Source organism: Triturus cristatus, chromosome 4_1 (assembly GCF_964204655.1).
Source record: "Triturus cristatus chromosome 4_1, aTriCri1.1, whole genome shotgun sequence".
NCBI classification, from domain to species: domain Eukaryota; kingdom Metazoa; phylum Chordata; class Amphibia; order Caudata; family Salamandridae; genus Triturus; species Triturus cristatus.
In genome coordinates this window covers 417,203,000-417,217,572 of record NC_140585.1, presented here as the reverse complement: position 1 = coordinate 417,217,572, position 14,573 = coordinate 417,203,000, and the positions used below count along the sequence as shown (strand labels likewise).

General features: G+C 46.3%; 1 protein-coding gene across 1 annotated transcript in view; it reads right to left on the bottom strand.

Annotated features, from left to right (window-relative positions):
• The window catches only part of RFX4 (regulatory factor X4), a 320,232-nt gene that overhangs the window by 17,248 nt on the left and 288,411 nt on the right, over positions 1-14,573 (bottom strand). Inside the window, exons 16-17 of the mRNA XM_085652535.1 lie at positions 12,100-12,262; positions 1,066-1,204 (exon numbers count right to left, since the gene is read on the bottom strand). Of these exons, the coding sequence (XP_085508661.1) occupies positions 1,066-1,204; positions 12,100-12,262 (302 nt within the window). The remainder of the gene's footprint in view (positions 1-1,065; positions 1,205-12,099; positions 12,263-14,573) is intronic.

Sequence of the window (14,573 nt, the reverse complement as noted above, 5' to 3'; positions counted from 1 at the left end):
AAATAGTTTGTTTATTTAGTGATCGAACCTCATCTACCATAAAAACCTCAATTGAGAACCTTCCACGTCTCTTGGCCACTTCTAACCAAACATACACGCATAAAAAACTCTCATACCCCTCCCTTCTATTCTTCCCTCCTCATGCAGTCATAGATCCTGCCTCCAACACCCTGCTCTCTGTACAGAGGCTCCTGTTTTTAATAGTAAGGTGCTGCCAGGTGTAGGAGAACAGTGCTCACTACCCATTTACCACCCCTACTTCATCAGTAAACTATTAAAGGAATAGATCGCCCATAACCTGCAGCCCATTTGCGGACAATGCTCCACCATGTGCTGCTCTCAGTTAACCTCAACCTGAATTTTTATTCATTTTAATTTTTTCGATCATAAGACCCGTTGAATCTCTGGTGACATTCCAACACTTCAACCTGATCCATTTACCTAAGATTTAATAGCTCAAACAAATTCGAATTTTAGATTTAAGTTGGCTTTAGATTAATTTTATCCCCAGATCTGTGATTTGTACATTGTTTCGACCTCTATTAAATCAAATACAAAAAGGTGCCTCGGGAAAGGGTGAATTGGTGGGTGAAGCACACTGCATGACAAAAAATGGCAAGCTAAGTGAATTACCGGATCACTCCAAAATGTGAGTTTGGGCTCATTGATTTCACCAAGGTCTACTGCAATCCAGCTGCAGAGAAATCGATTGAGGTCACTCAGGACATGAGAGCAAGGGTTCTAATGTACATTGCATCTCGTCGAACATATCCAGAGTATGACGAAATCAGCAAGTCCATCTTTTTTCAGCTCTTCGTTTTGCCAAAACTTGTATAACTCCATTAACTGGGGATTAGCCTACAAATCCGGAATATTTCAGCCCTATGCATAACTATTGAAAGCTGCAACCACATTTATGATCATATATTTAGATTGTAAGCTGTCGGTAGTGGAATGAAATTACAGACGTCTAGGAGTGCACCATTTAATTACACCATACTTGTTAGCCACTACAATACAACAGGTCGCTTATAGTTAAGATGGACTTTGGCCACTCAGACTCACCTGTGATGAGCCTCTGTGATATGATGAATAGTGAAGTGGTCCAGCGATGCTGCTGTCGTGCGGTAGGGACGAATACTGGCTTGGCATCGAATGATGATGCTGGTTGCTATAGCTACCATAGTTGTAGCTTCCTGTGTACCTAAAGTATGTTATAAATGATAACTCGATTAGGTCCATACGTGGAAGATATGTATATCACTTGTAAGAATATTAAAGCAGGGCAAGGTTGATGTTTGCATAGTGATGAGCTATACAATGAACGAAGGCCACGCACATCTTACTGCAATACTGACAGTATCAGATCCCAGTGATAAACGTTTATCCAAACAAGATCTCAAACACACCGTTCATCTCATGTACTTTTACACTTATTTAGCCTCTTCTCAGTCACATCTTTCCAAAACACTTCTACACACACCGAAATCTAGAATTGCTATGTACATTAAACTCAAGCACCTCAGCTAGATCGCAGAGGCTCCCTGTTTTATGGAATGGAATTCCTTTGCCAGACATTTCCGTCTGTGTTTACAAATATTTAAATAATACGTAAATTGCAGGTATTTTTCTAATGTTGCCTCTTCGAGCGGTAAAGGCTGCCCATGATGAATTAGCAGCGAATAATCAACTAACTACAACGTCTTCCAACACGGCAGTAAACGTACGGACACGGGGCCTCTCCCGGATTTATTTCTGTATTTGTTCAGTAGACATTGAAAAGGCAGTAATTCATTTCCATCCTTGTAATAGTGAGAAAAAACCTATGCCACTGTCTTTGTTATACCAGGAATCCATGTGTAGACTGGAGTGTCTTGCAATACCAAGATGTGTTCCTAAGGCAGTTATTGACCACACAAACAGGCCCCAGACAGCTATTGTTCCAGTAACATGGCGCACACAATTTGTTTCATACCAGGTGCTATGTTGTTATGTTATGTGTATTTGTAAAGCTCACGGTCACCCACGAGGGTATCCTGGTGCTGAGCAGGTGTGTGTGCCTAGCCCTGCCTATGGGAGGTTGGTTGATTGAAAAGTAGGGGTTTCAACTGCTTGTGGAGTTAAAGAAGAGAGGAGGAGGCTCTGATATGGAGAGGGAGGTCGCTTTAGGAGCGACGTAAGAGAATGCTCGTCCTTCTGACCTGGTTCTGTGTATGCCTGGGATGATGGCAAGCAGGAGTCCTGCGGAGCAGAGGTGTCTGGATGGCTGATGGAAGGTGTGGGATGTTTATCCGGATTTAATGTATTTTGGTACATGTAGTTTTTATTTTTCTATGGTAAGTGTATGACTACATATCCCAAAATGCAAAGGAAAAAAACACTGGAGTGGATAAGCTGCTGGTGGCTGATATGGGACTGATATGAGACATATAGTTTTGCTTTTCTTGTGTTTGTATTTTAGTCCTTCACTATTTCATTTCAAATCTCAAATAAAGAAAGATTGCAAAAAACACAATTCTATTAGTCCCAGAAAGCAAAGAAAAATGCTTGACTGCAACACCTAGTCACTCATGGACGTTAGAAACGTAGCAGCTAGGTAGACACTTACTACACCCGTCACTATGTCCTGCACAGTAGCTGTGCAGTAATTAGGCCCATCAGCATTACATGCAATCAAACTGTGCTGATTTATTTCCTCAGAAGACTGGAAGCCTTAATCATATGCACTGAAAAGAACTATATTGAATTTCTCTTGCATGAAGTAACAACCTCAGATCCACGTGTTAGGTCATCTAGTCCAGCTTTTTTCTTTGCCGGGCTGGTTCTTGCGTGTCTATTTATTCCATTATAGGTTCAATACTATGGGAGGCGTGGCCTGCAACATGGTGGAGTAGTTGCTGTTGCCGGAGTCCTGGCAGGCAACACTAAATCCTATCACTAATCCTGCCCATCTAGGCGCCATCCATGCAGGTCAATAGACATACCTTAAACTACAAACCTTATAGAAGAGAGGAGATGCGGTGGCGCACATAATCCCGAATCCACACGCAGAACCGGGAGTAAACGCGGCGAGGCAAGCCAGCCCAAGATGGCGAAGACCCGGCCCGGACGAGTTGACTGACACTGAAACCCGGGAATACGATTCTGCCTGGTACACACGATTGCCCAGAGGGAGCGATGAGCCCGAGTGACGCGGGCGGTGGCTGGGGGCAGTGCCTGATCCTGTGGCCGAGGGCCGCTGTCAGGGCCTCGCGACTGACCCAGGGCGGCTAACTGCTGGAGGTGCGGCCTGTGCCCTGATCTGAGGCAGAAGGGGAGGAAGAAGAGGCCCCCCGCCGTGTGCTTGTCGGGAGACACTTGGAATACTCCGCAACCCCCGACGATACCTGGAGGTCTGACTCCAGTTGTGGAGGCCTGAGGGGGGGGGAAGGGAGACGTGCTGGCCAAGGACGGCCAGCTGGTGCTCCCCGTGGTGGTGATGGTGACGAGGAGAAGAGAGGCCCTGCACCGGGGACTGCGCTCTGATCGAGCGGGCCAAGTCAGTCTGACAGCAGAGGAGAAAATAAAAGTCCCGGGTGAGTGGTGGATGCTCCAAGCCTACTGGGTGTTGGAGGGCGGCTCACCACTGGCCCAAGTGTCCTCCCCGGAAAATAAATTGGATGCTAAAAAAGAGGCGGAGACTAATTAGGGGCCCTCATATGGCCCATGGTTGTATTCAGATATGAGGGGACCAGGAGTATTGGCAGCTAGATCCTGGTCTTAACACCCTGTGGGGAGATAACCAATTGCCGTAGCCTCCCCCCTGGCAGTGATCGGAGCCTGGCGGACGCCCAAGTGCCTGGTGCCTCCTGACTTGGCTCATCGAAGAAGCATGGCCCCACAGGATGAAGGGGAGGCGGCGATGAGAAGTTTGTGCAGAAGAGTTCAGGAGGAACGCAGGTGGCACACCAGGAGATAGGTGGTGGTGAGACGGCCACACATGCAGGGTCAAGTAGGAGGAGACGGAATCCTGTAGAAACCGCCCTCTTTGCTGGAGTCCCGTGGGCTACTACGGCTACACACTGCAGTACAAGGCAGCCGGGCGATTCCCCCAAGACCGAAAACCTGACGACCGAGGGCTCTGCGATTGCCTCGCAGGCCTGGTCAGAAGATGGCAAGAGACAAGTATCCCAAGGAATCCAAGCAAGGCAAGATGGACAAGTATAACAAAGTAATGCCTGCACCTACTGATACAGAAGGTTAAACAGGTGGGCCGCAAGATAACACAATCCTCCTCCAGGCCATTCATTCATCAAGAGATGCGCTGGAGGGAAGAATAGCGGAACTACGCTCTGATGTGACCCTCTTGCACCAGGACATACGTAATGTTGCTGAGAGGGTGACACAAGCAGAGAGTCGCATTTCGGAGGTGGAGGACACATCACGTACCCTGCGTTAGGAAGTCTCGGTACTAGCGGCTACACAAAAAGAAGCCTCCGGGAGAGTTGACGATGCTGACAACAGGGCTTGCAGAAATAATCTCTGCTTCATTGGTTTCCTGGAGGACACGGAGGGGCTGGACCAGGGAACTTTCCTGACTACTTGACTCAAGGACTCTCTGCCGGCGGCCCAGTTTTCGACTTGCTTCATTATTGAAAGAGTCCACAGGATGCCCAGCGTGCGTCCGCCGTCGGGGGCACCTCCACGACCCTTGATCACACGATTCCTCAACTTCCAGGACCGTGACCTGATTCTCCGGGAGTGGAGGAACCTGGGAGAAATCAAGCATTTCAGCACCAGGATAATGGCATTCCCAGACTACTCCTGGGAAGTTCAAAAACTCCGACGCACTTTTGAATCGGTCAAGGCGAAACAGAAAACTCCACATCCAATATCTGCTGCTCTTCCCGGCAAAGCTGAAGATTCTCTTCCAAGGCAAGTCCTACTTTTTTCAGACACCCAAAGATGCATGGACATTGATAGAAGAGCGTCCTCCACCAAGTCAGAGCCAGGGGGCAGGTAGTCCCACACCCATAGACGCCTGCAGAAGAGTGGGCTCCAACCAGCGAAGGGAACAAAAGGGACGCCTGGCAACCGGGACCCATGGGACACGAGCAGGAACTCACTTTCGTACATTAACTCAAGATAAGCACAGAGCCCAAGTCTTGAACTCGGATGAGGAACCCACACATGTGAAGTTCCGAAGGAAGCAATATGGGGAGCGGTGTGCCTCTGGCCAGTCGGATGGAGGTAACCTGGCAAATGAAGACAGCGACCACCAACTCCTCCGTGACATCGCCTCTCTGGAGTGCGAAACCGCACAGACCACTGACCTAGAAACCTAGAAACTCCGCAGCAACATCTTCTTCCAGATGGCGAGGAAGAATGACACCAGGGGCTGCCTGGGGACCGCTCCAAATCAGAAAACCCTGAGGGAATCACCCGGACAATGGTGAAATCTTGTTATAGCGGACACAGAGACTGGTCCGGACTCCATATCCTTTTTTCTTGTTTCCACTAAATTAAACATGGGAAAGGGGCGGGGGATACAGACCTCTCAGGCTTTATCTACGACAGTTTTGTCATGTTAACCTTTGGGGTACTAAGCGTGGAGAGAGGGGATTAAGTTAGGGAATGTGGGATACATAGAAGTGTTCCAAAGGTTTTTGTTTATGACTTCAGCTAGGCAATGGATACCCTAAAATTTTACTAGAGTTTAGCAATACACGTAGATGTCGTAAGACACGCTTGAGCGGCAGTCGAGAAATGATACACATCCGTAAATGGGTGCCAACATGGAATGTCAATGGAATGGGGAATAAAGTGAAGAGTGGGCTGATTACTAAATACCTTGAAAGGCTTAGGCCTGACATTGTCCTCCTCCGAGAGACACACCTTGGGACATGATGTGCCTTTATGGGGAAGGGGCCCTACACCCTTCTGGCACATGCAGGTTTTTCCTCGGGGTCCAGGAGAGTCGCCATTCTGATTAGGAAAACCACACCCTTTCACATCACTAAAACATGGACGGACCCATACGGCACATATGCTGCAGTGCAGGGATCGTGGGGCCAGACGGAATTTACCCTGATTAGCGCATACGCCCCACCGTGACTACAAAGCTAAACACTCAACAAGATAGCCGATATACTCCCCGGGTCTGGGTCGTCCACACATATAGTCGGGGGATTTTAAGACTGTACTGGACCCGTACATGAATCGCTCAAGAGTAGGTGCCGGAGCACGCATACACACCCAGTTAGCTGACTTTGTGGGTTTCCTAGGACTCACTGACCTTTGGCGCAGACACAACCTCCATGACACGCTGCTACTCATACTTTTCCGGGGCCCACTGAGTCTTTTCCAGGCTGGACCACCTCTTCACACCAGTAGGGGAGTTAGGCAGAGTAGAGAAAGTAGAATACTTGGCCTGGGGCATATCTGATCACTCGCCCCTTGTGGCTGACGGTGGTGCCCTAAAACCTAGGTGAGAATGGAGGCTGGCTGCTTGGGACCTACGCGATCCCTCAATTGCCAAAGACATCCAGAAGGCAACGGAAGGATAAGTTACTTACCTGTAATCCTAGTTCTCTTCCAGGGGTATCCTCATCAAAGTCATAAGCACTGAATATTCCCGCCCATGTGCTGGGACCCCGGGAATTATAAAAATCATATATGAAAAACATATATATACAGCTCTCTATATGTATATACACATATATCCTTTTTTCTCATACCAATGCAGCTCCAATCCAGGAGGCTAAACAATGTAATAAACACATTGACTGCTTTTGCAAAATACATAATATATATATATATAAAAACACAAGAGGGCAAGTAGCACTTAAACTCTGTTTTTAATGAGTAAACCTCATGAAGAAAACTGCAAAATAAAGCAGACATTGTTAGTCTACAGGCTGCATTGTAAACCAATAGCATAGAAAATGAAAGCATTTTCATACAAAACTGGCACCGTGCCTTTAAGGCAGCCATGACCCCTAGCTTCCCATCATGCCTCAGGGGCGACAGTTAGGTCAGTTGTTCTTTGCGTAACCCTGAAGATCAGGGCACAAAGATATCCATTAAGAATGAAGAAAATCTCAGTTGCCTGAGGAGGAGGGTGGGTTGCTTATGACTTTGATGAGGATACCCCAGGAAGAGAACTAGGATTACAGGTAAGTGACTTTTCCTTCTCTTCCAGGGGATCCTCATCAATAGTCATAAGCACTGACTAGAATAGCAAGCCCATCTTCCACCTGCAGGCAAATGAGAGATAATGAGCCAACATACAACAACAGCCGCAATCAGCTGTTGAACAGATTCCTCAAGGAGGCCTGGCCTACTTGGGTGTCTGCTCTAGTGTCTGAATCTAGACAACAGCGCCTCGTAAATGTATGGACGGACCTCCAAGTTGCCGCCTTACAGATCTCAGAGATAGGCACGTTATGAAGGAAAGCAGTCGTAGCTGCTTTCCTCTTGTGGAATGCGCCTTGGGAGTAAAACCAAGGGGCATTTGCGCTACCTGATAAGCCAACTTGATGCATGAAACTACCCATCTGGAGATGGACCGCTTTGAAGCTGGAAAACCCGCTCTGATCGACCCATAGTTAACAAATAGTTGCTCAGATTTTCTCGTGGACTTGGGCCTGTCCAGATAGAATTTTAAAACTCTTTTCATGTCCAGAGAGTGTAAAGCCCTCTCAGCTGGAGTGGAGGGATTAGGGAAAAAGGTGGGCAGAGATATGGTCTGATTTACATGAATATCTGACACCACCTTAGGGAGGAAAGAGAGGTGAGTCCTCAAGACGACCCTATTAAGATGGAAGACAGTATAAGATTCCCTAGAGCAGAGGGCCTGTATTTCGCTCACTCTGCGAGCTGACATGATCGCTACCAGGAAAGCCACCTTCCAAGAAAGGTGTTGTAAGGTTGCTTTGTGTATGGGTTTGAAAGGCGGACTCCTCAACTTTGATAGCACCAGGTTTAGCTCCCAGGGAGGTGAAGGAGGCCGGACAGGAGGGTAGACCTTCTTTAAACTCTGCAGAAAATCTTTAACCACCTGTAAGTGAAAGAAAGAAGGTTGAGAAGGTGATCGCCTATATGCATTGATAGCTGCTAAGTGCGCCTTAAGGGAAGGAAACTTCAAACCTGCTTTCGCCAGATAAAGCAGGTATGGAAGGATGACCTCTTCCTGTCCTTTGGTAGGGTTACAATTGTTTTGAACACACCACAAATAAAAACGCTTCCACTTGCATGCATATGAGTGCCTAGTGGATGGCATTCTTGCTTCTTTTAAGATGGACATGCAGTCCTGTGGCAGTCCTAAATGGCTATACTGGAGGACCTCAGGAGCCATGCTGCCAAGTTCAGTGAGGGAAGGTTGGGGTGATGAATCCTCGCGTTCATCTTGGACAGCAGGTCCGGTCTGAATGGCAGCCTCCTGTGAGGAGATTCTAACAGGTGCAGCAGGTCCGGGTACCACCATTGTCTCGGCCAGTCCGGGGCAATTAGTATCATCCTCATGTGGGAATGAGACAGCTTGGTCACCACCTTCGGGATGAGAGGAAGGGGTGGAAAGGCATACACAAATGCCCCTGACCAGTCTAAGGGGATTAGAAGGCTGCTGCCAGCCACTCAGATGGTTATAGAGGTGTGGAAAGGGGTCGAAAGACAGATGAAATGGGATAATCGCCTTAATGGCGATAAAACAGAACTGTTGGTGGTTGGAAAGTCCCCCTCTGCCTGGTCGCAGGCCTGGTGGCCAACAGAATTAGGTGTGATCCCCCTCCCGGCGGACTCCGTTAGAAATCTAGGAATCTGGCTGGATGCGGAGCTTTCTTTCAAGCAACAGATCAGCAAAATTACGGGAAAATGTTTTGGAATATTAAAAACACTCCGTAAAGTCCTCGACCTGCTCCCCATCGGTGCCAGGAAGACACTTATTCATGCCCTAGTCACCCCACATTTGGACTACGGCAACACCCTACTCCTAGGCCTAAGCAGAAAAGGCATGCACCAATTGCAGTGCATCCAAAATGCTGCCGCCCGCCTGGTACTCAACCTTCCACGCAGGGCATCTGGAAAAACGGCATTACGAAAACTTCACTGGCTCCCTATTGAGGAGCGCATCAAGTTTAAAGCACTCTGTTTTGCCCATTGCATTGCCCAGGGAAAAGGTCCAGGTTACCTGCGAAACCTTCTCACTATCCATCGCCCCACCCGGAACCTCAGATCCGCTGGAGCGATGTTGTTTCAGCTTCCTCACGTGCGCAAGACTAGGATGGGGGGTAGCTCCTTTCGCTTTCTAGTGAGTAAGCACTGGGACAATCTCCCTCTTGACTTGCGCATGGAGCCCTCCGAAATGAGATTCAGACTTAAATTAAAAACTTACCTTTTCCCAAGCTAATAATGGTCTCTTTGTAGCCTAGGATCCAGACCTGTTCCGGACCTTGGCCTCTTCAGGGAGCAGTAGCATTTCTAAGCACGGGGACACACCGTCTTGAGTGTAACCAGGCGCTCTAAAAGTGGTTTTATTATTATTATTATTAAGAAGCTGACGAGGGAGACACCACTGTGCGAGGGCACAAGACTACCAGAAATAAACAGGCTCCAAGGTTTACCACATTGGGATGTGGTCGGGAACTCTAGCTTGGAGGATAAAAATGAGGCAGGCACCCTAATCTTGTTTGAATCACTCCAATCCGATTTCCAACTACATGACTCTAAAAGATACAAATATTTACAGCTACAACATGCCTGGAAAGCAGAGGCAATAGACCTCACCTCTATCCCCGAATTCGCCCCACGTGAGGGTAGGCTATTGCAGGAAGAAATTCTCGATAAGCCGGTATCGTGGACCTACAAATCACTAATTAATAATATTCCAGATAGGCTGACGGCCCTTAGATCCAAGTGGGAAGCCACGACCGGTCAGCTACCAAACATAGACTGGGAGGCCGCCCTAATGCACCCCACAGAGGTGCCAATCAAACTACGACTGCGGTTGGTGCAATACAAAATTTTGCATGGAATATACTTTGATAGAGAGTGCCTCCATGCAATGGGGAGAGCGGATACGCCTAACTGTCTACGGTGTAAATCAGTAAGTACATTCAGGCCCACATTGTGGGACTGCCATCTGATAGAGAAATCAAGATCTTGATTTTTGGCTGTTTCAATAAAAAGAAAAGTCTAACGTGGAACATTGGGCCCGCAAAGATTAAAACAGCATCAAAATACAACTACCTGGGGGTTTGGTTTAGCGAGTCTTCCAGACCATCAGTCCACTTAGCTGTCTTGAAAAAGAGAGCTGGAGCAACAACATACAGCCTGACTCGACTTAACCAGTCCCTGAGTAGTCCTTCTGCCGAACCCACACTGAAGGTGATCAAAGCTACCCTTCTTCCTGCCTTAAGTTACGGGCACCAGGCCTTTCCTGGTGCATGCTCGGCCAGTCCCAACCATGCCCAGGTCACCATTTATAAAAAAATCTTCCGTCTCCCGAATTACATTCACAGGGCAAGACTACGACTGGAGCTGGGCCTTCAAAGATAATCGATCTCCTGTGAGGCTGACACCCTGAAGTACTATATAAGGGCACTAAAAGCCGCAGATAATACCATTAAAGCCCGGTTAAAAGAAACTCTTGCCAGCTCTGAGAATTCATGGAACCGTCAAATTGTAAAAGCCATAAGAACGCTACATATTGACAAAACATCACTAACTGCAGACTCTATTCCATACACAGTCTGGAAAAGGGTTATCAGTAAGTATGTTAGATAAATTTCCTACCAGATGGACACTCAGGTCTTAAAAACATCAACTATCCTGCTCCCACTGAACGACTCATACCTCCCTGGGGTACCACAACCTTACCTTCTTTATAGTCTGAACGCAGTGGCCCGCAAAAACATAATGTTTATGTGTCTTCTAGGTCTGCGCTCCACTGCCTTCAACCAATGGGCTCCAACTAGTGCGGAGGGGGCTTGTAGACTGTGCAATTACAGGTCTGAATCATGGCTGCATCTTCTGAGCTGTTGTCCCGCCCTTGACGCTCCTAGAAGACTTCTCCTAAAACCCTTATATCTAAAAAGGGGCATCAGCACATGTTGGGAGGCATCTGCTCTCTGTTTTATTTCCTCAGATATTCAAGTGCTTGCAAAGTCCGGAAAATATGTGAGACTCTTGGCCAACCTGCTCTCTCCCTCTTCTGCCTCTGCCCAACCGGTCCCTCCTTCCCAAAAACTCGTCACAGACTATTTTTGGACTTTGCCCTAGTGTCTCTGCACCAATTCATTTTATCCTTGATTTTGAAGCCTGTAATTTGATCACAACAGTAATTACAAGATTGCCTTGTTAGAAATATGTGTACGAATTTGATGGTTTGCTTCGCTTTGCTTTTAATGTGGTAAAAATGGTACAGTGACATTTTATTGCAATGGTTTTAATTAACTGTGCTAATTTAATAAAACTGAAACTGATAGAGAAATATTGGAGACAGAGACTGGGAGAAATGGGCGAGATAGTGGGAACCCTTCCACAGAGAGACGCCAAGCACGTGTCACTGGGTGTCTCCACCGAGATTGACCTTCGCAGACACTGACTTTTGCTATGTAACTTGGGTTGGTGGTGGCCAAGATGGACATTGCTATACGTTGGGGGGCTCCGCACCTTCCAACGCCAGTGGAATGGAGGGCGGGCATGGACATATACATGGCCAAAGAGAAAGTGACATACAAAGCCAGAGTTTGCCCCCAAAAGTTCACTAAGATTTGGGCCCCATGGTTAAGGTACTATGGTCTTGAGGTGGATAATGAGGAGATGGACAACAGTGGCTCATTGTTCTGACCCCATTCTGAGATGTGCCAGTATATGCATGCACTTCCCTGATACGGCTTGTTGATACTGTAACTTGAGTCAAAAAGGTAACTTTATTACGTGTAATGTATATGTCATCGAATGCTGGCCACCGTTGTGTTAATAAAAACAGTTTTTAAAAAAAACTACAAGTACCAAAATGTCAATAAAAATCTTGGATTGGAATTCTACTCACATATGGAGCTACGGAACTTGAGTGTTCTGGTTTGAACATTAATCAAAATCTGATGTGATGTGACTTACCCGTGCTCTTCCCGGTGAGGATAGACCGGTATCCGGTGGGTGACTGAGGAGGGTGAGATATATGTATTTCTAATACCAGGCGCTGGCGGAGAGGTCTCTGATGGAGCACCTGGCGCCGTCGTCACAGTGTAGGTGAGGGACCATGTGTAAGACTGCAAAGCACCTGCAAGGAAGAGAAATACACAGTCAATGAAAGCTGAAGTTATTTTTCCTTCTATTTCAAGTTCTTTGGCATTTTAAATACATTAAAAATATGTCAAATCTAACACAATATTTTCTGTGCAATATTGTTCTAATGCAACAGCCAAGACAATAGTCATCTTTACTATCTATGCGTATAAAGTGGGCTCAGAGCTGCAAAATGATCTGGACAGCGCTTATCAAGTACAGACTGTAGTTTTTCCACTGTAACTATGGAATTACAAGCTGCAGCACCGGTGCTTAATTTGAACCAGTGGATGCACCTGGTGAGCACCAGTTCTCCTTTTTGGGAAGTAGGATATAATTTTGATCTCTGGACTCTGAACTAGAGAAAATGAGAGAGAAGGAGGAAGAGAATAAGAGGGAAACAGTGGTAAAGGGAGAAAGAAGACATGAGAAACAACCTGCAAGAGTAGGATAAAAAGACAGGAAGTATAGGGCAGCTTAAGAAAGAGGCACGAGGAGGATTCCAGTCACTGCAGCTATGCCTCTGTTCTCACCTAAGCCCCATTCCAGGAAGCTGGCCCTCTAAGTGTTAAACCATCACAAGACCCCCCAGAGCTCTTCTGCTAGTCATAGCGGCACTGAATGTAGCACCCACAAAACTGCCAATTGTTGAACTTCTAGCCACCCATGGCTCTTTGTATCAGCCAAAAAGACTTTGCTTTCTGAGACTTAACGCTTACAGTTTTCAATAAAGACCGCTTTAGCAGTCACAACAGCCTTATGTAATGAAGAAGTTCATAAATAAAAAATACATGCATATTTACATACATTTAGGGGGTTTGGGTAAGCCCTCTTTATCCACTGGCCTATTGGACTTGTATTCAAATTTTGCTTCTGCCCACCACAGCAGAGAGCCCAGGTAAATGGGTCAGGCCAATTCAGCCACTGGCTGTCTTGCACTGTGGGTGACAGCTTTTTGTCTGACCACACATACACATCTGCTTAATAAAATTCCATTACAGTGTCAGGTCTGGTGGGCCAATACCTTACTTTGGCAGCGCTTTTTCCTTTTCATTCTTTCAACTATTTCTTCAGTTTATAGTAATTCACATACAATAGCATATTTTCTTTACACCAATAAAAAACATGTTTTCCTGTGAGATACTTTTAAACAGAGGGTTTCTAAATATTTTCTAAGTACACCTGGTTCCTAGAGAGCACCTCTACTATTCTAGAAATATTATAGAAAATATTATTTTTTTCAATGTAACATTTTTATCGAAAGCAAATCACTGCCATACTTAGACTACAGCATGTTTACTCTTGTGTGCTGTTTTAAAAACCTTTGCTTGGTATATGCTACCAACAAACCTTTTTCACAAAAATGTACCCATCGCACAAGTTTGCCAAGGTCAAACCCATTGGCTTGTTCTATTTTGTATTTAGACCTCCAAAGAAGCAGTATATTGTGGAGTTCTGCTGATGACCATTAATCTGGGCTGGGATTGGTTATTGCATATTATGTATGGATTTGTTTAGACGCGTAATGTGAGAGTTCCAGGTTGCTTCTCAGTTAAGCCTGGGTTCTGTTTGATGTAAGACCTGTTTCTGTCTACAATTAACCATTCCTGTTAATCTTTGCAGTGTTCCTCTCTTCATTGAACTTCACAATTTTGGTGATAAGTGGACGTTCATCCTACCAAGAACCCTCAGGAACCTTACTGGACTGTTTTGTCTCTTCAGGTATACCTATTCTAACTGCTTATGTTTCTCGATTTTCTTCTATACCTTGGGGTCAAAGGGGCTAATGTGCTTGCATTTTCAGCCTTTCCTCTGAATCATTTTTAATTGCGCTTTTTTCCATTTATTGTGTCCTGTATTGGCCGCTTCCAAATAAATCTTCTGCAAGACAACGTCCTGCACTCCTGATGCGTGTGCCTGGCCTCACTCACGCTTTTACAGCATTGTAGCCTGGCCTTACGCGCTCATTCTGAGTGTCATGTCCTGGTCAGGAGAATTTAACATAGAGTCACCTCCTGCTAGGGCGTGCTTCTCATGGGATCCCTCAAAGTTGCTTGCACTGTTTCTTAAGTATGTGCTGACTTTCTTCAGTGTGTCAGCCTCTTCTAATGTCAGGCTGCCAATCTTCAGCGTATGGACTTTTTCAGAAACCAGCACTTCTCTAGTTCATAGGATAATGTAATTGAGAAATATTCCGGAAGCATTTAGCTCCTGTGTGTAGCCTAACTTCCTGCGTTGCCTATGTCACTTGCTGGCATTGCATGGTACTTATAATCCTAGTGTTTAAATTCGAGTTTTCAAGTACT